Raw genomic sequence first — 24,436 nt, 5'->3', positions numbered from 1 at the left:
GGCACAGTGGATTTGTTTATGAAGGTCGGTTTTATTTTTGTGTCTCGCAAATTTAGTTCCACTGGTCGTCAGCATCCGCAAATAGCCAGATGGCTATGGTAACTCACGTGAAATTATACGTGCTTCTAAACTATAAAACTCTCTCACATAATCAATTTAATTAACACTCATCTGAGAAAATTTGCCACTGGCAGACACAAGGTGTGACGACCGCCTCCGTGGTGCAGTGGTTAGAGCGTCCGCCCGGAGAGCGGAAGGTCGCGGGTTCGTTCCCCGGACGCGTCATACCAAAAGACGTTAAAACATGGTACTTGTTGGTCCATGCCTGGTGCTCGGCATTAATGGGTACATCAAGGACTGGTCGGCTCGGAGTCAGTATAATGTGTCTGAGTGGGGTATTCATGCTTCACTGCGGCATGGTATCTCAGTGGCCTAGCACTATAAAACCAGCTTCAGTCTGGGCTAGTACAAGCAGCCGCACATACACATACACACGTATGCACGTCGTCATATGAGCGAAATATTTTCAGGCACGACGTTAAACCCAATTTCACCTCACCTCACAGAGTGTGACTGTTTGTACCCCATGGTTTGTACCGTCTCTGATGACTACCCAAGGACCATTCAGGTCAACTAATGTGGCTGAAGCATTGTCGAATAATCTCAAAAGGATTGTGAACCATTTTTGATCACTAGGTGATGTCTGTAGACAATAACTGAAATAATGGCTGACACTATTAACGACGTGTGTTGTGTTATGTGTCACACTAGTTGTCGTGTGCACGTGTCAGACATATGTCAAGATCGTGACCAATGACCAGCAGATTATGTCCATGGGAATTGCCGACCAAAACAGATTGTTAGTCGTTTATCAACCTTTAGGGGAAGACGAGAGACAGCGGAGTAGCCGGCACGCAGGGAGGGACAGACAGACACTGTCCAGTCAATCCAGGCCACCTGCTGGACAAGTGTCAGCCTGACTTCATCGCCTTCCCCTGGTAGTGTCTGTCGGACCCTTTGTACGCTATTAAGCCTCGAGTTGTGTGAATAGTGTCAGAGGTATTATACCTTGCATAATGACATGCATAAACGTTAAAATAAACTAATCTTTACTCCAGCTTGTTCTCTGTGTTCTGGTCTGTCACGTGACAGCCTGGATAAACCAGTTCGACGAACCATTCACCTTCACCTGCCCAGCTGAAACCTCACTGATCCACGTCGTCAGTAGCCATGACAACTATCATCAAGACAGAGTGTGGGAGTTCTCCTGTAGGGCCCCGCCCCACCACGATGCCAAGATGATCAACTGTGAGTGGACAGGTAAGCTTCTATTGATAGGTCACCAATCTTAACTAGTCGGTGTAGATCTGTAAGCTACTATAAACCGGTAAGCCACTACCGACAGGTAACCCAGTACAGACAGGTAAGTCAATACAGACAGGCACACCACAACAGACACGTAAGCCACTATAGACAGGTAAGTCACAATAGACATATAAGTCACTACGTAAGTAAGCTACTATAAACATGTAAGCCACTACAGACGGGTAAACCGTTTTAGACCAGGAAGCCACTGCAGGCAGGTAAGCCAATACAGATCGGTATACCATTACACACTGGTAGCCGCTCCAGGCAGGCCATTACAAACAGGTAGACCACTACTGACAGGTAAGCCAGTATAGGCATGGACAGCCACTACAGACAAGTAAGTTATAAAAGAAAGGCAAGCTGCTATGGAGAGATAAGCCACTACAGACAGGTAAGCCACTGCAGACATGTAAGCCATTATAAGCAGATAAGTCGCTATAGAAGGTAAGCGTTTTAGACAGGTAAGCCGCGATAGACAGTAAGCCACAATACACAGGTAAGACACTGTAGACAGATAAGTCGCTATAGACAGGTAAGTCGCTATAGACAGGTAAGCCCCTATAGACAGGTAAGTCACTATAGACAGTTAAGTCACTAAAGACAGGTAAGTCGCGATAGCAGGTCAATGGACTGATTCCAAGCTTCTGTCATAAGAAAACAATAATGGTGCATCAGCCTCCACTGTTGGATTGAACTATTACTCAATAAAAAACGAAAACATTTTAGTTTTTGTGGATACGAATTTTCGCAATACCGTTATATAATCTGTCAACAACGCCTGTTTTCATCTCATAAGATACCAAAATGAATTTGATCAACCCTTGACCTTCCAATGTGCACGTGATGGCCTCATTGCGGGAATCAGTAGTGTCCGTAACGACTATCATGAAGACCGTCGTTTCAAGTTCTACTGCTGCGAAGTACCAGGTAATTGTGGGTATTTAACAATAATGGGTTTTTTCGAGAATGTATCATAAAGTTTAATAAAGATTAATCATTCCAACTCTACTTTATTTACATAAGTTCACTAGTCAAGTATGATCTTCCCAGATGCCCAACCCTAATTCTCTACTTGGCAAGAACAATTCCCCATTACCATCCCCCACAAGGGACAGGGATCTTGCAGCCAATTTTTCAGCCTACATCTCAAGTAAAATTGAAAATATCAGGAAATGCTTTGACCAAATATTTCCTGACACACAGGGACGTCCAACATGTCCACCCGATGATAGGATCTGTCTGGACAGCTTTGAATCTTTCACAGAATGTGAGATAGCTGCATTCATCAAGTGGTCAAAAAAGACATTGTCTCTTCTCGATCCAATGCTAACTCATCCATGAAGTAATTGCCTTCGTTCACTGACTAACTCTTGATCTGGCTATCTGTACAGCCTCTGGTATGGAGGAATCCATCAATTGGAGGTCGTCCGCAAATGCGTGATGATTCTCATCAAAGTTACCAATGACCTTCTTCAAGGAGTTCGTGTATAACACAAAAAGAAGTGGACCAAGGACTGAGCCCTGGGGTACACCAAACTCTAGGATCGTTGACTGACTGACTTTCAGCGACAAGAACTGACTGACTCCTAGTACTCAGATAGGAATGGAACCAGGCCAATGCATCCCCTTGTACACTAAACGCCAAAAGAAACGTTACCCTCCTACCTTTATGACCCATTCTCTCCGCTCCCAGAATCAAGGTCTTCTCTCAGTTCCCCAAGTTCATCTCAAACACTTTGGACATAGCTCATTCAAATTTGCAGCACCAACCCAGTGTAACAGTCTTCCTTCTCCCATCAAAAATGCTTTTTCCTTAGAAGCATTCAAATCGGGACTCAAAACCTTCCTCTTCAAATAATTGAGGATGGTCATTTTGACGTACTGTCATATTTTCCTCATTAACTCTAGCGACTGTTTTATATGTAGCGCTTTGGGCATGCTCTGGATGGACTACGGCGCACAAGAAATATCCATTTATTATATATAATTACTATTTCACACATGACAGTGACACCTTCACCTATTCTTGAAATCGGCACAAGGCCAAGGACGGCTGGGGGATACAATAACCGATGGTGTGTGTGTGCGTGCGTGCATGCGTGCGTGCGTGCGTGCGTGTACTTGATGTAAGGAATATAACTCGAAATGTGAGGTACAAAAAGAACAAATACTTGAATTAATGAGAAATTTAGGCTCATTGAATAACTTGTGCTACCAAAGTGGCAGCGTCAGGCTTTTCTTGGCAACAAATTATTTAAATAAGAGTAGGGTTTGTCATATAGGTGATAACTAAAAACTGTTAATTATTACTGGAACGAACTTTCTGCACAGATAACGGAGTATACATAAATGTATGTCTTTTGGTATTTATGATTTTTATAATGTTTTCCATGCTGTTAAGGATTTTTGTTAAAGAAAAGTCAATAAACCCTTTTTTAAGAATTAGTAATATGATTATTTTTAATGATATACTAGTATTTCTAATACCTGAATCCTTGTTTGGCAAAACATGATCTTGCCTGAAAATTGGAATCTTTATTGATAAAACGAGTTTAGACCTTTAGACTGATAGGCGTGTTTTCGGGAATCGCAACACCACACGGTTAAATGCCTCAAGGCTGTGTGTGGCGTGAAGAAGTTCTGTACCATGCATTTGTTTCTGTGTAGCCAAAACTGGGCCGTCCAAATGGACCTTCGTTTGTGTGAAACTGGATAATACAAAACTTAGAAGCGTGGTTTGGAGCCCTATCTCTCCCATTGCAGATATATTCATTATAATTTGTGTTGTCATGTTGTTATTTTTATTATTAACAAATGCTCCAACGTAGGCTACATCCCTGGGTCCTGCTACTTCACGCCCTACGTCAACAACCTCAACGAACACATGGACTACGTTGTGCCTGGCGGTAAAGTCATGCGCGGCATTGACAGCTACCATGACAACCATAAGGAGTGAGTTCACCTTGACTTATAGGGGCGGATAGCCTAGTGGATAAAGCGTCCATCGTCCCGCCGAAGACCCCACATGGGTACAATGACTTACAGGGGCGGATAGCCGAGTGGATAAAGCGTCCATCGTCCCGCCGAAGACCCCACATGGGTACAATGACTTATAGGGGCGGATAGCTTAGTGGTTAAAGCGTCCATCGTCCCGCCGAAGACCCCACATGTGTACAATGTGCAAAGCCCATTTCGGGTGTCCCCGCCATGATACTGCTGGAATATTGCCAAAAGCGGCGTAAAACACTACTCACTCACTCTTCGACTTATATTTCAGGTTAAAGTGTAAATATATGCATTATCTATTGACCCCGACATATTGATTTTGTGAGAGGATATCCATGTTGTATTTGTGATCATTAATGACTTCTAATTCTCGTTCTCAGGGACCGCCGTTTCAAGTTTGAGATATGTGGCCTTGTTGCACATGACTCAACAATCCTTGGATAGGTAAACCGGAAGTAGATGTCTCTCGCAAGCAATAAAGCACTTGTGTGTGTGCACTTTCGTTTTGTTGTATGTGATGTATGCTTTGTTTGTTTGTTGTTTAACGCTGCACTAGTCAATATTCCAGCTATATGGCGTCGGTCAGTTAATAATCGAGTCTGGACCAGACAATCCAGTGATCGACAGCATCGGCATTGATCTACGCAGTTGGGATACGATGACATGTGTCAACCAAGTCAGCGAGCCTGACCACCAATACCGTAAGTCGCCTTTTACGACAAGCATGGGTTGCTGAAGATCAATTCTAACCCGGATCTTCAGGGGTCACGTCCAGTATGACGATTTGTACCATCCACTGTATGAGGAAATAAGTTTGATATAAATCAAACACACTTGTCGACATCTCACCATGAAATGAACGCCATCTGAACAGTGCAAACACAGACAAGATGTGCAAGACGAGGCACTCGGCAAAATTCCAGCTATATGGCAGTGGTCTGTAAATAATCGAATCTGGACCAGACAATCCAGTGGTCAACATCATGAGCATCGATCTACACACTTGGGACACGATGACATGTGTCAACCAAGTCAGCGAGCCTGACCACCCGATGCCGTTAGTCGCCTCTTACGACAAGCATGGGTTACTGAAGATCAATTCTAACCCGGGCCTTCACGGGTTAAAGACTTGTGCACCTAATGTACATATCTTTAAGTGGCATTTAGAAGCTGGTATGAAGAGGAACACTTTTATGGATAGACAGCTTCTTTATTGCAATAGATGAGTTTCGGTGTAGATGCTGACATCGTCATTTGCTTGATAATTAAATATAAATTATGGCAACTAATTTACATGTATGATTTAAATGTGTCGAAAAGATTTTTTATACCCAAGAGGTGGTCAAATGACTACAGATTCGACACAATGTATGTGTTGAAAGATGACAAATTTGTTGTTCAGCAGCAAAGAGGTTAAAGTGGCGACAGGTGAGGTGAGGTGAAATTGGGTTTTACGTTGTGCTTGAGAATATTTTGCTCATATGACGACGTGCATGCGCGTGTGTGTATGTGCGGCTGCTTGTACTAGCCCAGACTTAAGCTGGATTTATAATGCTTGTCCACTGAGATACCATGCCGCAGTGAAGCATGAATACCGCAATCAGACACATTATACTGACTCCGAGCCGACCAGTCCTTGTTGTAACCATTAATGCCGAGCGCCAGGCAGAGACCAACAAGTACCATCTTTTAACGTCTTTGGGTATGACGCGGTCGGGGATCGAATCCGCGACCTTCCGCTCTCCGGGCGGACGCTCTAACCACTACACTACGGAGGCGGTTGTGGCGACAGGTAGAACAACTGGTAAAACGTGGGATTACAAGCGATCGTAGAGCGCGAGTAGCTTAACGCCGTTTTTTAGCAATATTCCAGCAGTATTACGATGGGGGACTCCAGCAATGGGGTTCATACATTGTACCCATATAGGGAATCAAACCCGCGTCTTTGGCGAACGAACGTTTTAAGTACTTGGCCACCCTTCCACCCTGATCGTCGAGCACGTAGGTGAAAAGATTCAAATCGATTCGAAGCTCTCTTAGCGCTAAGATGGTCGTAAGTCCCATACATTAACATAAACTTACGACTATCTCAGACCTTTGCATTTCTTCGCAAATGTATTCTCCATTGGTCTAAAAATAAATATAATAAGAAATGGTCCCTTAAATCATAACTTCCCCGCTTTTAAAAATACAGGGTATTTTAACAAGAGCCGGGCCTCTAATAAGCGCCGGGTCTGGAGGTCCGTTGAAAAAAATACGCTTATTAGAGGAAATAAGGTACTTCAATTATGTCTTCGTACATGGTATTGATTACAATAGTCCCAACATGCACGCACACACACTTAAATATTACATATATTGGTTAATTGAGACATTGCCTGTATTGTATACACTTGAAAAAAGTATCACAACCCCCACAATTTTCACAAATCAAATTGTAACCATTAGCCACAGACAGGGAATTCATCCAAACACAAATTAAACTGTGATCCTCAAGAAATACATAAATGGCAAATCTAAAAATCGAAAAACACGACAAACTACACACACATAATTGATCCTAAGACATTAATAAGTGCAGTCATTTTCAAGTATCAGTTATGGAGTATCAGTATCTGGCCCCGATTTCTCGAAACAACTTAAGCATGAGTTTTGACTTAAGTTCCAGTTTTTACTCAAATTTAATAGATGAATTTCCAAGACTGAACTGAAATTGATATTAAACTCAAACATAGGACTGTTAAAGTCCTATAAACAGGAGACAATTTGAGTTTGGTGGATAGATTACTTAAGTTATGTGGGGATTTTTTATTTCAAATATGCAGTAGAGTAAAAAATTCAACAGTTGCAAATTGTCAAAAAGAGTTTGAAATGTGATTAAAAACTTAAGTTTATTCCCAGAAACAGGGGCCTGGAGTATTGTTTTCCACTCTTGATAGGGGCTTCTTCCATTACATCAAGACTGAACAGAAGGATCTTTCTAGCATATTCTGGCACCCATAATGTCCCAAACATGCTCTGGCAGGTGATGGTGGAGGTGATACTGACTCCTGACGTATGAAATCACCAAATCACCAACAGCACGTGCAACATGTGTCCTAGCATTGTAATGCATGACCTTGTGTTATAGTGCATAACCTTGTGTTGTAATGCATGACCTTGTGTTGTGATGCATGACCTTGTGTTGTGATGCATGACCTTGTGTTGTGATGCATGACCTTGTGTTGTAATGAATGACCTTGTGTGATAATGAATAACCTTGTGTTATAATGAATGACATTCTGTTGTAATGCATGACCTTGTGTGATAATGAATAACCTTGTATTATAATGAATGACATTCTGTTGTAATGCATGACCTTGTGTGATAATGAAAATGACCATGTGTTCAGGGGATGGTTATTGAAATGTGGTACAACAACCTTGTCTAGGGTATTATTATTATATGGGTATTTATATTACTATATGGGTATTTATATATCGCTATTGCCCATCCCATCTACATGTATGCTCAAAGTGCTTTGTTTTTTCCCTCGATCACTGGATGTCAAACTCAACTCCCTGGGGATCATACTACTCAAGCAGCCACTAGGCGCACCAAGTTAATGTGGCTTTCCCATCCTTACGAGGTACCCATTCATAGCTGGGTGGACTGGGACACATAGTCACAGTACTTTGTCCAAGGTTTACTGCACGTTGCTGTACCCGCAACTAGGTGTTCCCACGCATTCATTTGGCCACCATCTGGTAATTAACCCATGGATTTGTGGGTTCTTTTAAGTGCACAGGGTTGTGTACTGTACACTAGGGGTTGTGTACATAGAGAATACTACACGAGGTCTCATTACATACAAATTATACGAAACGAGTGTCACGAGTTCATATGTAATGAGACCGAGTGTGGTATTTTATTTATTACCAACGTTTTACATGCATTAAATCGACAAAATAGCGTATTTTTGTTATTTTTTTGGTTTCAAACCGAAACCGGTTTAATAAAGAGGTTGCGGAAGAGTTTTGTACTGTAGTACAATATTTGCATGACGTCACACTGTAATGACGTCACTGCCTTGGTAACCGACGTCACGATGCATGTCAGTTGTCATCGCCTCGTACAGCCTCCTACAGTAAACTATTCCGTAGCACCCAGTTTCTTGGTTTGCAGTTGCTTCATTTGGCTAACATCCCTGGTGGAAACATTGCGTTTATGTTTTTCTCAGTTCGACTCACAATTAAACAGCGACACTGCAACGTTTGCAATGTTTACATTCTCACAATGCATTTAAGTTGTAGAAATGAATGAATTCATGTGTTTGTTATGAATTGAGAGGCCATCGGTTATCCAATCAAATCGTTAGAATATCAGGTCAAGTTATGACACAGGTCAACACTCGTGTGACGTACGAGATTAGTGTGCAACTACCCATACGTTGACCTAGTGGGTAATAATGTACATGAGGGGTTGTGTACTGTACACTAGGGGTTGTGTACTACAAGGTTTCTACACCCGGTCACAGGTTGAAGTGGAAGCTGGCAGGGGTAATGGAGGTGAAGAATGATTTCATATGGCGACAGAGTTACGTAACCTGTCTGTGGTTTCGTTGGCGGGCGAGAGTGAAGCAGGCCACTTCTTGGCAACTTTTAATCGCTCCGTATTAATTAACCACAAGTTTTTAAAGAATGAATTTGGTGTTCTGCATAAGACTAACCACAAATCTTTTATATGTAATGGTTAAAAGAGTACAAAAAAACAAAGTCTAGTTGTTCTTTAAAATGTTGAATTAAATATATGCTGTATAATTATATATGTTGTATGCGAGTAATTATTAAATATGAGGTTGGAAATCTGAGAGCACAACCCTGTGAGGACTTTGTATTAGCAGTGTGCCCATAGTTGCATCTACAGTTTCAATCACACATTTGGAGAGTTGTTCTCAGCTTTAACATTGCATCAATAGTGTCTCTAATACATGGAGCAGTATCATAGATCTAACATTGCATGAAGAGTTTTAACACAGTAATGAAGATCCCAATGGCATCAAAAACACTATTTTCGCACACATCCGTCCAGTATTAGGTCTGAGGTCAGCTGGTCTTGGCTGCACAGCCCCTGGAGGTTCACCAGGAGGTGATTCAGGGCGCTCCCTGGGGACGAAGATGAAGATGTGGTCGAAGTCAGCATCTGTTTGATGTCCTCTGAATGAAAACAGAGTCTTCTTCTCAGCAGCTTCAGTAGCTTCTCCATGGAGCTCACAATCTTGTCATCATTCTGAAAGAAAAGGATTATTCAAACTTGATTTATGAAACCTAAACAAAGACAAAGGACGGTCAATTACCAATTGCAGCACATTTCAATTACATGCTTCAATGACTTGGACTGGGAATCGAACCATGGACCTTCTGATCTGGAGTTTGACGCCTTGTCCACATGACCAAAGATGTTAACCCAGTCAGCAATCTGACAAGGTTAGGATGTCATCTGTGGGATGAATCCACGCCCTGCTACATTTCTTGTAGTGATATTTAGCAGTTTTACATCCAAGTGCAAAACATTACAGTCAACAACATTCTGCAGTTATCTATGAATATAGTTTAGTACCTACATGACAATATGTCCAAGCAAAGTGAAACAAAATCATTACCGTTCAACTAATCATTATTTACCTGAAATGTTTCAACTTTACCAGCACACATTAATCCCAAAACAATTCTCCTCTCTGTGTGATATGTGACCTGAGTCAACCCATGTTTCTTCAAGATGGCAACAAGAGCATCAGTTACAGCCAGGAAGCTGTCTTGTTTGAAGGGGCCATCTACGATGTATGTGCATATCTTCTCTACACCAAGTCTCCTTGCTGATCTCACACAAATCTTAGAGAACTGAAAGCAATGATGGTTGATGTAAGTACATGTCATGCTGGATACACAAACCTGGTCATGCGATGTCATGCTGGATAGACAAACCTGGTCATGTGATGTCATGCTGGATACACATACCTGGTCATGCGATGTCATGCTGGATACACATACCTGGTCATGTTATGTCATGCTGGATACACATGTCTGGTCATGCGATGTCATGCTGGATACACATACCTGGTCATGCGATGTCATGCTGGATAGACAAACCTGGTCATGTGATGTCATGCTGGATACACATACCCGGTCATGTGATGTCATGCTGGATACACATACCTGGCCATGTGATGTCATGTTGGATACACATACCTGGTCATGTGATGTCATGCTAGATACACATACCTGGCCATGTGATGTCATGCTGGATACACATACCTGATCATGTGATGTCATGCTGGATACACATACCTGATCATGTGATGTCATGCTAGATACACATACCTGGTCATGTGATGTCATGCTGGATACACATACCTGGTCATGCGATGTCATGCTGGATACATACCTGGTCATGTGATGTCATGCTAGATACACATACCTGGTCATGCGATGTCATGCTGGATAGATAAACCTGGTCATGTGATGTCATGCTAGATACACATACCCGGTCATGTGATGTCATGCTGGATACACACCTGGTCATGTGATGTCATGTTGGATACACATACATGGCAATGTTGTCATGTTGGATACACATACCTGGTCATGTGATGTCATGCTAGATACACAAACCTGGCCATGTGATGTCATGCTGGATACACATACCTGATCACGTGATGTCATGCTAGATACACATACCTGGTCATGTGATGTCATGCTGGATACACATACCTGGTCATGCGATGTCATGCTGGATACACACCTGGTCATGTGATGTCATGCTAGATACACATACCTGGTCATGTGATGTCATGCTGGATACACATACCTGGTCATGCAATGTCATGCTGGATACACACCTGGTCATGTGATGTCATGCTAGATACACATCCCTCGTCATGTGATGTCATGCTGGATACACACCTGGTCATGTGATGTCATGCTAGATACACATACCTGGTCATGTGATGTCATGTTGGATACACATACCTGGTCATGTGATGTCATGCTAGATACACATATCAGGTCATGTGATCTCACGCTAGATACACACCTGGTCATGTGATGTCATGCTAGATACGCATATCTGGTCATGTGATGTCATGCTAGATACGCATATCTGGTCATGTGATCTCACGCTAGATACACACCTGGTCATGTGATGTCATGCTAGATACACACCTGGTCATGTGATCTCATGCTAGATACACACCTGGTCATGTGATGTCATACAAATCCATATACCTGGTTGTAGAGTAACGCCAGACTCAATAATATTATGGCTACGTGATGGCCATCTTTAAGCAATCTCGGCTGGACAAGATAATCCATAGGTTGACATCATGACCATCAATCTATGCAGAATGGACACGATGACACGGTCAGTGAACCTAATTAACCAATCCCGTTAAGTCGCCTCCTACTACAAGCATGGTTTGCTGACAACACCTCCAACCTGTATCTACATAGGTATCTGGTCATATGACGTCATACAATATAGATGTTGATGGTCATCATGTGACCAACCAGGTACACTTACCTGGTCATGTGATGTCATGGACGTACCGGGAAGGAAGGACTGCTGCAGAAAAGGACGGAGGAATTTCTCCTCAAAGACATCATCAGCAACAAGCGAGCTGGGACTTAATCGGCACAATATCTGAAACAACAGCCATAAGCTGCATAGAACATCTCGACCATGTAAAATTCCAGCAACAGGAACCGAAATATTTTAGATGGAATCCTGTTAGTTGCTCATAAAAGCATGGGTTTCTCCAGACCAATTCTATCTTCGCAGGTACACTCATGTGATATCCCTTCAGTCACAGTCCGTGACAACATTACCTTGTGGCTTCACATGACAAGCAACAATGTGACAAGAAGCATGAGGCACTGGCAGAAAATGACATGAGTGCCTGTGTCTCAAAATCAAACCACGCACCAGGTCACCCAATTTAAAAAATATGATATTTAAAACCCATGATATCTCAGTCAAAATGGGCCCACATACAAAACTGTTTCTCTTCCATGTTTGCAACATGCATAGGGAAGTGATGAGTTATCTCCCCTTATTAGCTACCTCATCCTTGACAAAAGACTCAAGTCGATCTAAACTCAACTTACACTTGATTACCCTAGTATCCATCAAAGCCCAATTCGTGACCCAATGCAAAGATGTCCACCAAAATTGATGCTTTGTAATAATCATGCAATTAGACACATTCTCTTATGAACATATTTCTGCCATTCAGGATTGAAATCATGGCGGACATTGGTGAGCATAGTCCTCTCCAGTCACAGTTGTGTGAAAACTGTAATGGTTGGCATTTCTGCCTGAGAGGGTCTTTTGGTGTACATTTTTTAAATGAATTTAGAGAAGAAGTGACAACTATAAATTGAGGTTATTTGGTGAGATACCCACCTGTGCAGAGATGCGGTCATCTGGGCTGGTACAGGACATGGCGAACAAATCACAGATCATGTCCAGCTCTTCCTGAGTCAGACCCGGCTTCAAGAACATGATATGGAGTGCTGCTGACTGCTCAAACTCTGACACAATCTGGAATGAATGGCAGTCATCAATATTTCAGCCAAATCACTGTAGTGAACGAGTAATGTTGTATACCACTTTCAACAAAATTTCAGCAATGTATAACTAGAGAGAAGAAAAAGGCTTCTTACACTAGTTATTCATTCAGCACATGGAGCTGATACGTTAACCATGAAGCTCCTCCAGTTATGTGTCATATTGGGGACAAAACTGGGTATTGGGCACTCTGAGAAATAAGCTGACATCCTAACTTTACGTCAAAAATATATTTGATATATTTCTTTCTCAAATACAATCTGTAAACTGCAGTCTAAGTAAACTTAGGCTCAGTATTATCCGTTACACTACTATACTGAGTCTAACAAAACCTTGTGGAAGGTCGCGTCAGGTAACCTTTGAGCAACCTATGACCGTCCAATCAAACGCAAGACGACAGAACGGATTTAACCAATCAGACAACGGCTACTATTTAGGGTTCAGCGGGACTTACAAAATGGATTTACTCTTCCCCGGTCACCAACACTGATCTCACAACAAATGAAAACCTGCATAACATACAGATATATGACCTGCAGAATATACGCTTATGGGTTTCTGTTGACATGTTTATCATAAGCTAATATTTCCACAAGCTGACATCCTTGAATACTGACAAAAGGTTATTTGCATCGCTCGGAAGGGATCGTACGGAAAATAGCATTTCGGAATCACGTGACAAAACTTTTTCGAAGTAAAAGTTAAAAAGGTATGTGCAAACTTCCGCGATTTGGTAAGCTGTGTTCTGATTGGTCAATTAAAAACGTTACCTGATGCGACCTTCTACAAGGTTTTGTTAGACTCAGTATAGCAGTGTAACGAATAATACTGAGCCTAAGTTTACTTAGACTGTGTAAACAGGAAAATGCTTCACTTCAACAGTGGCCTACTGAGCATACACAGACTCAGAAAGACCTACTAAATGGTAAATGAGATTCAGAAACAAATTAAGATAAGATGCTGAAGCTTGTTTCTATGCAAGTGCTACACAGTCTCACCTGTGGGTTGCTGCGATATTTGCTTAACAGATGGTCCCATATGGCAGAGAATGCTGGGTAATCCTCCTTGGTTGCCATGGTTGCAATAGCTGCCAAAGCTTCTGCCCACTGTCTCCATACAGAGAATTTCTTGCGCTTTAGACCTATTTGAACCAAGTCAAGTTGTGTAAAATAAGGACAACTCACATGGACATGGAACAGTTTCAAACATTCAAAAAGACAGCCAATTAACAACAGTCAATTTCCACATATATACATATATATTGAAATAGCTTATTTCTCCTTTTCAGTTTTGGCAGAGTTCAGATTTTTGGTACACATCTTATATATCAACATATCAATCACATGTCGTTTTTGTTTAAAACATAAATATGGTAGGACCCAGGGGTCAAGGTCAACAATGAAATATCACTGTTAAATCCGCAGGTAGGGGATTCTACAAAAACAATCTCAGTTCTACTACTGTCATAAGTCGTGTTAAAGAAAGTATATGGGTAAAGATGACCTTATTACTTTTTACAATAGCACCGCGGACCTCGTTTCAGTCATGGTACTATTATTTTACTGTTCTTCATGACACTTTAATACACAAGAATCCTAGTAATGAATGAGGGAGTTTAGTTTTAGGCTGCTTTTAGCAATATTTCAGCAATATCACCACAGGGGACACGATAAATGTGCTTCTCACATTGTACCCATGCGGGAAATCAAATCTTCAGTGTGATGAGCGAATTGAACCCAGGTCTTTGGCGTGAACACGCAAACACTTTAACCACTAGGCTACCCCACCAGCCTTGAAGACTTTCATTTGGTTCGCATCATAACATCATTACAATCTCACCTGGTTGTAAATGTTCCATAAGTGGCCTGATGTATGGATGAGCAGCCTTCTTCGTATGATAGACAATACTCTGAATGGTGGCGAACCCTGCTTCCTGTACAGCGGGCGCTCCACTGTCACAGAGCGTCTTGACATACGACAGGACAGACTCTACACCAGAAGTCTTTGCTATGACGGCCACAGTGTAACTGTTTGCATTTGAAACCACAGCAGTAGGGGAGCTTACATCTGGTGTAAGATGTGACAGGATTTTCATTGAGCCGAACACCTAAAACAAAACATTATAAATGTTGGTACTGCCATCAAGCTGTCCCAGGTCCACATGTATTGAGAGAACCATGTACGCATGCTGTATAATGAAACTGGGATCTAACAAGGGTACCATGATCCACCTGTACCAGCTGTTTGGAGGGTACTGTGATCCAATATGTGTGAGTCCTACCACGATCCAGTGTGTTAACTGTACCATGATCCACTTGCAGGGTACCAGACAATCCAGTGATCAACAGTATGAGCATTGATTTACCTACTGGGATACGATGACATGTGTCAACCAAGTCAGCAAGCCTGACCACCCGATCCCGTTAGTCGCCTCTTTACGACAAGCATGGGTTACTGAAGATCAGGAGGGCACAGTGTGTATTGACGGTACCATGATCCAGCTATATCTATTGTAAAGCCATAACACACACAGTAACGACTAGATCCAAGGCTAGAGATTTCTGATAAGCAACACAACACTTGATGAAGGCCTTTACCGATCTGAGAGTTCTGGTATGACTCAACAGTTAATATTCAAGCTGCATGACAGCGGTCTGTATCTGAGCCAAGAGCACACAGTCAACCATGTTAATTTTCCCACTTGAACTCTATAACACTGGATTCCCATAACAATGGTGCAAGCACCTGTTGACCAATGATTCTCAATATTGTTTCTTATAGTCCCTTTACCCATTAAACCAAAAGTCACTGTGTTCCTTAATCTGACTGGTTGAAAAACGTGATCAAATGGTTTTCAATTCCCGGAAATTTGCTGTGTATTAATACATACAAACATCGCTTATACCATTGTATTGTTACATCGTCAGCTGTGGTGACATCATTAAAATCATATTGTGACGTCAAGTTCGAATGACGTCACAAATGAGCAGTTCCAGATGCTACCATGGGAGACAGATGAAACAGCCGGCTGATGACATTTCACTGCTGTACCCGGACTTGATGTCAATAAGTGCAGACACAAAAAACGTGTGTGGACCTTTTGGTTTACTTTTGTGTTTACAACGTAGATAAACATCATGTGTTGGCCAATTTCTGGGTGTTATTGAGTATTTGAAGCATGGGAATATTTCATTTGAAACCTCCTGCTGACGCCGTCGGTTCCAAATGAATTCCTGTGCTCCAATACTCAATAACACCCGGAAATTGGCCAACACATCATGTTTATCTCCTAACTGTTTCTTTTAGTCATGTACCCATTCACGTTAACTATAATCAATTATTCAAGCCATCTTACCTTTGTAAGTTTGGAAATGATCCGGCAAGCGACCTGTTTCACCTGTTGTGTTGAATACAGTCCTCCTTGAGCATTGTCAAGGATTTGGTCAAAGACTGGGCGTGCATTACGTCCTGCCTTATATATGAGAGCATCAAGTGTTTCTATTAGCTTCCTCTGGTGTTCGTCAGTCTGATAGTCTTTGTGAAAAATCATTGGTAAAAGAAGATTGAACAATTTGCAGCAGTTGCCCCTCTTGGCCACATTCTGTAAGTCTCTCGTCGCCCCCTGCAATAAACAGAGTGAGTGAGTGAGTATGGATTTATGCTGCTTTTAGCAATATTCGGCACACTGCCAACACCAGTACCTGTCTAATCCGGCACACTGCCAACACCAGCACCTGTCTAATCTGGCACACTGTCAACACCGGCACCTGTCTAATCTGGCACACTGTCAACACCAGTACCTGTCTAATCCGGCACACTGCCAACACCAGCACCTGTCTAATCTGGCACACTGTCAACACCGGCACCTGTCTAATCTGGCACACTGTCAACACCGGCACCTGTCTAATCCGGCACACTGCAAACACCAGCACCTGTCTAATCTGGCACACTGCCAACACCAGCACCTGTCTAATCTGGCACACTGTCAACACCGGCACCTGTCTAATCCGGCACATTGTCAAAACCGGCACCTGTCTAATCCGGCACACTGCCAACACCGACACCTGTCTAATCCGGCACACTGCCAACACCGGCACCTGTCTAATCAAGCACACTGCCAACACCAGTACCTGTCTAATCTGGCACACTGTCAACACCAGCACCTGTCTAATCCGGCACACTGCCCAACACCGGCACCTGTCTAATCCGGCACACTGCCAACACCAGTACCTGTCTAATCTGGCACACTGTCAACACCAGCACCTGTCTAATCCGGCACACTGCCCAACACCGGCACCTGTCTAATCCGGCACACTGCCAACACCGGCACCTGTCTAATCCGGCACACTGCCCCTTTCACAAGGGACAAACAATCATTAATTCCAGGTTGTGAGTAAGGCATGTTCTATTTACCCATATACCCGAACTCTTTTCAAAAGAAATTGTGACATTCTTACTCTCAAATAGAAACATCAGCTATCATCATCATCATCATCATCATCATCATTACAAATGAGTGTTTTAGTTTTACACCGCCTATAGCAATATTCCGGCAATATCATGGCAGGAGACACCAGAAATGGGCTTCATACATTATGTGAGGAATCGAACCTGGGTCTTCGGTGAATGAACACTTTAACCATGAGGCTATCCGACTTCCTTAAGTTGAAATGATGTCAGATAAAACCTCTATGAAACCATGAAGAATGGGTAATGCGTAATGCATTAATATCATGCTGCTATAGAAGTCAGAAGTCAAGTGGATTTTTTAAAACACCAGCATCTAAATACACTCATTATTAGAGGGGACATATCACATGGCTGCACTTGTCCATCAGTGCCATGACTGCAGTCTTGTTAAAGGGACACTGATCCAGAGCAATTTCCGTGGATTGGTTGTTGCTTTTGTTATTGTTTTTCTCCAGTGAGTACCACGGATGATATCCCAGAATTTATGACTGGTTCACTACCTCTGCTGCGCCACCCTCATGCACAAGTGATAGTATAAGTATAGACTGATCAACAAAGATGAAATCTTTTTTACTCGATAATCTGATGTTGATTTTGTTGTAAAATTATGTAGACTTTGATGAATAAGTTGGTTTGTTATAAAAATGCTGATTTTGATGTAAAATTTTGATTTCATAGTAATGTTGACTTTATAAAAATGTAAACGTAAAAGGATGTAGAATTCGATTTAAGAAATAGTTTGACCTTGAATTTGGTGAGAAGCCTGATATAATAGCATTGTTTTGAAAGTAAGGCTAACTAAGTACATGGGGAGTCTTAGGGAGAGTAGTGAGCTTGCGTTCACTACCAGTCAATCTGAATGTTGTATTAAATGGCATTATATTTATATCAAATGAAAACATTTTAATTTTAACCATCTGCCAGTGGCAAAAAATGTTCGGACTGAAATAACGAAGTCAATGTACATCTTTATATTTTGTATTATAATCCTAATTAGTTTATTATCATATTTGTATGCATTTTTAAACTTAATAAAATGCACGTGATCTGCTTATATTTAGTGGATTTACAACATGATTGTAATATCTAGACATTTTATAGATTGCCAATGTGTATCATATTTCACACACACGCCCTGAGTGAGACCTAGTGTATGTCTCATTACACTCCAAGGCAAAAACAAATGATTCTGTTGAATGCCAGAATAAATAAATAAAAACAAAATGAAAATATTAAAAATTAAAACAGACTAAAGTTATAGTAACAATATCAGGCTACTGCCTTGTTAGGGGAATGTATCCATCAATATCCACATAAAGGAACGAGATTCATCTGCAGCTGACAAAGTATCCTGTTCCATGACATGTGTCTTTTAACAGTCTAATATGTGAAAAAGTGATCTATTGTTTCAGGTTTTTCACACTGGTGTATAGTCCCATTGGTCACCCAATATACCACACCTGGCAACTAATTGCATGATGTCCACCATTCTTTAAAAATGTAATTTAGTAAGGCAATAATGAGTAATCAATGAATGTATTGGCGGTTAATCCTTTGAAGGAAGGACGTTGTTTTTACAAAGAGACCTTATGACGGTTTTATGACAGGGTGTATTCAGTATAGATTAGTAAATCTACATACATAAACACTTCCTTTTGACAAATCCGCTGTGCAGGATAAAAGCAATTAATAAATCAGCGTGTTATCAGTTAATCCTTTGATCGATGTTTGTTTTGTAACTGAGCTGATAATTCCTCTCGCACTTCCTGCTGCACTTACATGCGCATATTACATAAGATGTAATACATTTGTCACATCAGGCCTCAATTCATAATGATGAGTATTTACTTCAGACACAAGAAATGCCAAATGGGAACCTTTGTCGGGTAATCTGAGTGGTGTTATCAGTAATTATACCTGTTATAAATTCATTAACTGACCATCAAGTGAATGATGACAAATAATGTGTAGGTTTACCACCTAACAAGGGTTACAGCAAGAGAGTAATTCTCGTTGTATAGCACGCAAGTTTTATTGCTTGAAAAAACAACTTATGGGCAGACACTGTTTTGAGGATACGAACAGAACTTCATTGTTACCTAAGAAATATATATAAGCATTTGCTGTGTACTTAGTTAAAAACTGTATATACCTATGTACCTAAGTAAAATTTCAGATATATTTGCAATGGCAAAGTGGGGTTGTTTAGTTCATGGATTCAAATATATCAAATGTGTGTTTTTGATATCATAGCATACGCAATAGACATAATATTTTTACATGATTAAATATTGAGGTAAAAAACAGAGAAATAGGATCAAATTGGATCAGTCACTATACCATCCAAACATTTGAAAATCTGAAAAAGCCTACACTGCTGGGATATTTTATTACAATCAGACAAGAACTACCGGGGATATTTTCAAATAACGGCATCTGATGGGCATCCCCCCTTCCTAATGTCCCACTGATTAGATTGAAGAAATTCTGCAAGGGTGGACAGTAGCCCAGTCCCCGTGTCCGTCACGGTCGAGGGAGCAGAGGCTGACCAGCTTGCAGCTAGGTTTTGTAATTAGACTGTTGGCTGGAGACAATAATCGCTCTGGATCAGTGGCCCTTTAACAGGTCACAATCACAAATTTGGTAAATGTTGTCTCTCACACAAACCATGTGATACAAAAACTTTCCCCTTTGTGCTTGTAACCCAAATAAACATTTCACAGTCAACCAGGTGTTTTCACTTTTTTTTTGGTGTTCTTTTTCTTATAGAAAATAAAAAAAAACTGCAAAAGTTACCAGTAGAAGGATAACTGGACAATGGAAGGACAGATGGACTACAAAGGGGCTACAAAATATATCACCCAAGTGAGCCAGACATTTCAACCACTTAACTTAAAGGCACAATGTCACACCACACTTCTCTAAAAATACATGATGCATTTCTCTCAATAATACTAAGTATCAGCCCCAAGGGAAGCTACTATATAATTTATTCCCAAAATAATTACGTACTTAGATTACAATATCAAATTAAAAAGTTCAAATGAATTAATGCAATGTTGCATTAAATCGACTCTCACGCCCCCTACCGGACAAACATTATTTCAAGCGAACTCCATTCAGTTATGTCCCTTGGAGCGCTCTTTACGAATATCCTATAACCAAACTTGTAATTGAGGTCAGTTCGGCAAACACTGACAACACCACATGCGTCAATTCTCGATGTACGGAGCAATCGTTTACATTCCATACATGGCAAGTGTTCCCTGTTTAGGAGCCGTACGCCGCTTCAATTATCGATTGTAATGGATAATAAGTATATTATTGTATCAATAGGAAGCTGAAGGGAGTGCATATGCCCCAGTATATATAATATAGGCCAAAATATTGTCGGAAATGTGTGACATTGTGCCTATAAGTGTTCAGTAAACAATTCTGCCATCAGACTCTTATAAAAGGACGTCAGATTTTACCTGTGCAACGGCAGGTGGTCCATTCTTTATCTTCAGCACGATTCCTATCAAACGCCTTTTTTCAACTTCTGCCTGGGAGATTCCAGGGTCTGATAAATTGACGCTTCTCTGAAAAAATAAATACGCAGTTACACTCCTCCGGTAAGATATGCTTATGTGAGTTCATGTATGGCAGTAATACAGCGATGTAGTGATGGTTCAATACTGACAGCTTACTGAGATACAATGCCACAGTTAAACATGGATAGCCCACTCAATCGCAGGGTACAGACTCAGAATGGAAAGTCACTTTCTGATCCCAATACAGAGTCAGTGAGTTGGGTTTTACTCCGCTATTATAAAATAGCAATATTCCAGCAATATCCCAGGGACACCAGAATGGATGGGCTTCACACATTGTACCAATATGGGAATCAACCCTGGGCCTTCAGCGTGATGAGCAAACGCTCTAACAACTAGGCTACCCCACTTTTGTTGTTGTTGCTGTTGTTGTTCAATGCCACGCTCAGCAATATTCTTGCTATATGGCGGTGGTTTTGTAAATAATCAAGTCTGGACCAGACAATCCAGTGATTAAAAGCATGATTATCAAACTAATTTGAATGTCAGAACATGTTTTAGTATGTCTGAACATGTTTATATGTCTGAACATGTTTAGTATGTCAGAACAAATTTAGTATGTCAGAACAAGTTTAGTATGTCAGAACATGGTTAGAGTGTCAGAACATGTTTAGTATGTCATAACATGTTTAGTATGTCAGAACATGTTTAGTATGTCAGAACATGTTTAGTATGTCAGAACATGTTTTAGTATGTCAGAACATGTTTAGTATGTCAGAACATGTTTTAGTATGTCAGAACATGTTTTAGTATGTTAGAACATGTTTAGTATGTCATAACATGTTTAGTATGTCAGAACATGTTTTAGTATGTCATAACATGTTTAGTATGTCAGAACATGTTTTAGTATGTCAGAACATGTTTTAGTATGTCAGAACATGTTTTAGTATGTTAGAACATGTTTAGTATGTCATAACATGTTTAGTATGTCAGAACATGTTTTAGTATGTCATAACATGTTTAGTATGTCAGAACATGTTTTAGTATGTCAGAACATGTTTTAGTATGTCATAACATGTTTAGTATGTCAGAACATGTTTTAGTATGTCAGAACATGTTTTAGTATGTCAGAACATGTTTTAGTATGTCTGAACATGTTTTAGTATGTCAGAACATGTTTTAGTATGTCTGAACATGTTTTAGTATGTCAGAACATGTCTTAGTATGTCATAACATGTTTAGTATGTCAGAACATGTTTTAGTATGTCAGAACATGTTTTAGAATGTCAGAACATGTTTTAGTATGTCAGAACATGTTTAGTATGTCAGAACATGTGAACATGTTTTAGTATGTCAGAACATGTCTTAGTATGTCAGAACATGTTTTAGTATGTCAGAACATGTTTTAGTATGTCTGAAGAACATGTTTTAGTATGTCAGAACATGTTTTAGTATGTCAGAACATGTTTTAGTATGTCAGAACATGTTTTAGTATGTCAGAACATGTTTTAGTATGTCAGAACATGTTTTAGTATGTCAGAAACATGTTTAGTATGTCAGAACATGTTTTAGTATGTCAGAACATGTCTTAGTATGTCAGAACATGTTTTAGTATGTCAGAACATGTTTTAGTATGTCTGAACATGTTTTAGTATGTCAGAACATGTTTTAGTATGTCTGAACATGTTTTGTATGTCATAACAAGTTTAGAATGTCTGAACATGTTTCAGTATGTTTTTAGTATATCAGAACATGTTTAGTATGTCATAACATGTTTTAGTATGTCAGACTGACTGACTGACTGAGTTTGGTTTTACGCCGCTTTTAGCAATATTCCAGCAATATCACGGCGGGGGACAACAGAAATGGGCTTCACACATTGTACCCGTGTGCGGATTCGAACCCGGGTCTTTGGCGTGACGAGCCAATGCTTTAACCACTAGGCTACCCCACCACCCTAGTATGTCAGAACATGTTTAGTATGTCTGAACATGTTTAGTATGTCAGAACATGTTTAGTATGTCTGAACATGTTTTGTATGTCAGAACATGTTTAGTATGTCAGAACATGTTTAGTATGTCTGAACATGTTTAGTATGTCAGAACATGTTTAGTACGTCTGAACATGTTTAGTACGTCAGAACATGTTTAGTATGTCTGAACATGTTTAGTATGTCAGAACATGTTTAGTATGTCTGAACATGTTTAGTATGTCAGAACATGTTTAGTATGTCAGAACATGTTTAGTATGATTACTTACAAGCACACGTCCAAAGTAATTCATATCATCATCCTGGACAAAGGGAAACAACTCCGGGTCTACAGAATCCAATGTCATGGTATCCAGCCTTGAATCAGAACTGGAGCTTGATGTTGAAATTCTTCTTCTTTTCTCATTTGTAGAAGGTACAGACCCTGATGTCGATTCACTGTCATGTGATTTGGATCCTGAATATAACCGCCTTCTTTTGGGTGAAATACAACTTGATATTGATCTTCTCCTTTTTCTTCGTCTTCTTTCCAGTGAGTTTGACCCTGAGAATGATCTACGTCTGGGTGAAATAGAGCCTGTTATCGATCTTCTTCTTCTTCCTCTCCCATATGGGCTAGATCCTGAATATGATCTACGTCTGGGTGAAATAGAGCCTGTTATCGATCTTCTTCTTCTTCCTCTCCCATATGGGCTAGATCCTGAATATGATCTACGTCTGGGTGAAATAGAGCCTGTTATCGATCTTCTTCTTCTTCCTCTCCCATATGGGCTAGATCCTGAATATGATCTCCTTCTGGACAATGATTCGCATGATATCGATCTGCTTCTTCGCCTTGCATGCAACCTAGACCCTGAATGTGATCTCTGCCTTGGTGCGGATCTATCGCATGATATCGATCTGCTTCTTCGCCTTGCATGCAACCTAGACCCTGAATGTGATCTCTGCCTTGGTGCGGATCTATCGCATGATATTGATCTGCTTCTTCGTCTTGCGTGCAACCTAGATCCTGAATGTGATCTCTGCCTTGGAGGGGATCTATCACATGATATTGATCTGCTTCTTCGTCTTGCGTGCACGCCAGATCCTGAATACGATATCTGCCTTGGAGGGGATCTATCACATGATATTGATCTGCTTCTTCGTCTTGTGTGCACGTCAGATCCTGAATACGATATCTGCCTTGGAGGGGATCTATCACATGATATTGATCTGCTTCTTTGTCTTGCGTGCATGTCAGATCCTGAATACGATATCTGCCTTGGAGGGGATCTATCACATGATATTGATCTGCTTCTTTGTCTTGTGTGCATGTCAGATCCTGAATACGATATCTGCCTTGGAGGGGATCTATCACATGATATTGATCTGCTTCTTCGTCTTGTGTGCACGTCAGATCCTGAATACGATATCTGCCTTGGAGGGGATCTATCACATGATATTGATCTGCTTCTTGTCTTGTGTG

The 24,436-nt window shown here is 40.9% G+C and overlaps 2 protein-coding genes across 2 annotated transcripts; one reads left to right on the top strand and one right to left on the bottom strand.

The window, feature by feature from the left end:
* The first annotated feature begins 89 nt into the window (after positions 1-89).
* Positions 90-4,818, top strand: LOC124273616 (hemagglutinin/amebocyte aggregation factor-like). Its single transcript, XM_046708899.1, has 5 exons — positions 90-98; positions 1,119-1,324; positions 2,165-2,295; positions 4,197-4,320; positions 4,755-4,818. The coding sequence occupies exons 1-5, from the start codon at positions 90-92 to the stop codon at positions 4,816-4,818; spliced, it is 534 nt and encodes a 177-aa protein (XP_046564855.1).
* Positions 4,819-9,327: 4,509 nt separating this feature from the next.
* Positions 9,328-24,436, bottom strand: LOC124273592 (splicing factor 3B subunit 1-like). Its single transcript, XM_046708873.1, has 9 exons — positions 23,241-24,436; positions 20,922-21,029; positions 16,334-16,600; positions 14,818-15,085; positions 13,977-14,119; positions 12,814-12,951; positions 11,932-12,051; positions 10,038-10,253; positions 9,328-9,642 (listed from the first exon to the last, which is right to left on the bottom strand). The coding sequence occupies exons 1-9, from the start codon at positions 24,282-24,284 to the stop codon at positions 9,421-9,423; spliced, it is 2,526 nt and encodes an 841-aa protein (XP_046564829.1). The 5' UTR covers positions 24,285-24,436; the 3' UTR covers positions 9,328-9,420.

The sequence above is a fragment of the Haliotis rubra genome, unplaced genomic scaffold, assembly GCF_003918875.1.
Source record: "Haliotis rubra isolate DU_JTF1 unplaced genomic scaffold, ASM391887v1 Scf182, whole genome shotgun sequence".
Taxonomy (NCBI): Eukaryota; Metazoa; Mollusca; class Gastropoda; order Lepetellida; family Haliotidae; genus Haliotis; species Haliotis rubra.
The sequence above is the reverse complement of the archived record's forward strand: the minus strand, read 5'-3'. Positions and strand labels throughout refer to the sequence as shown.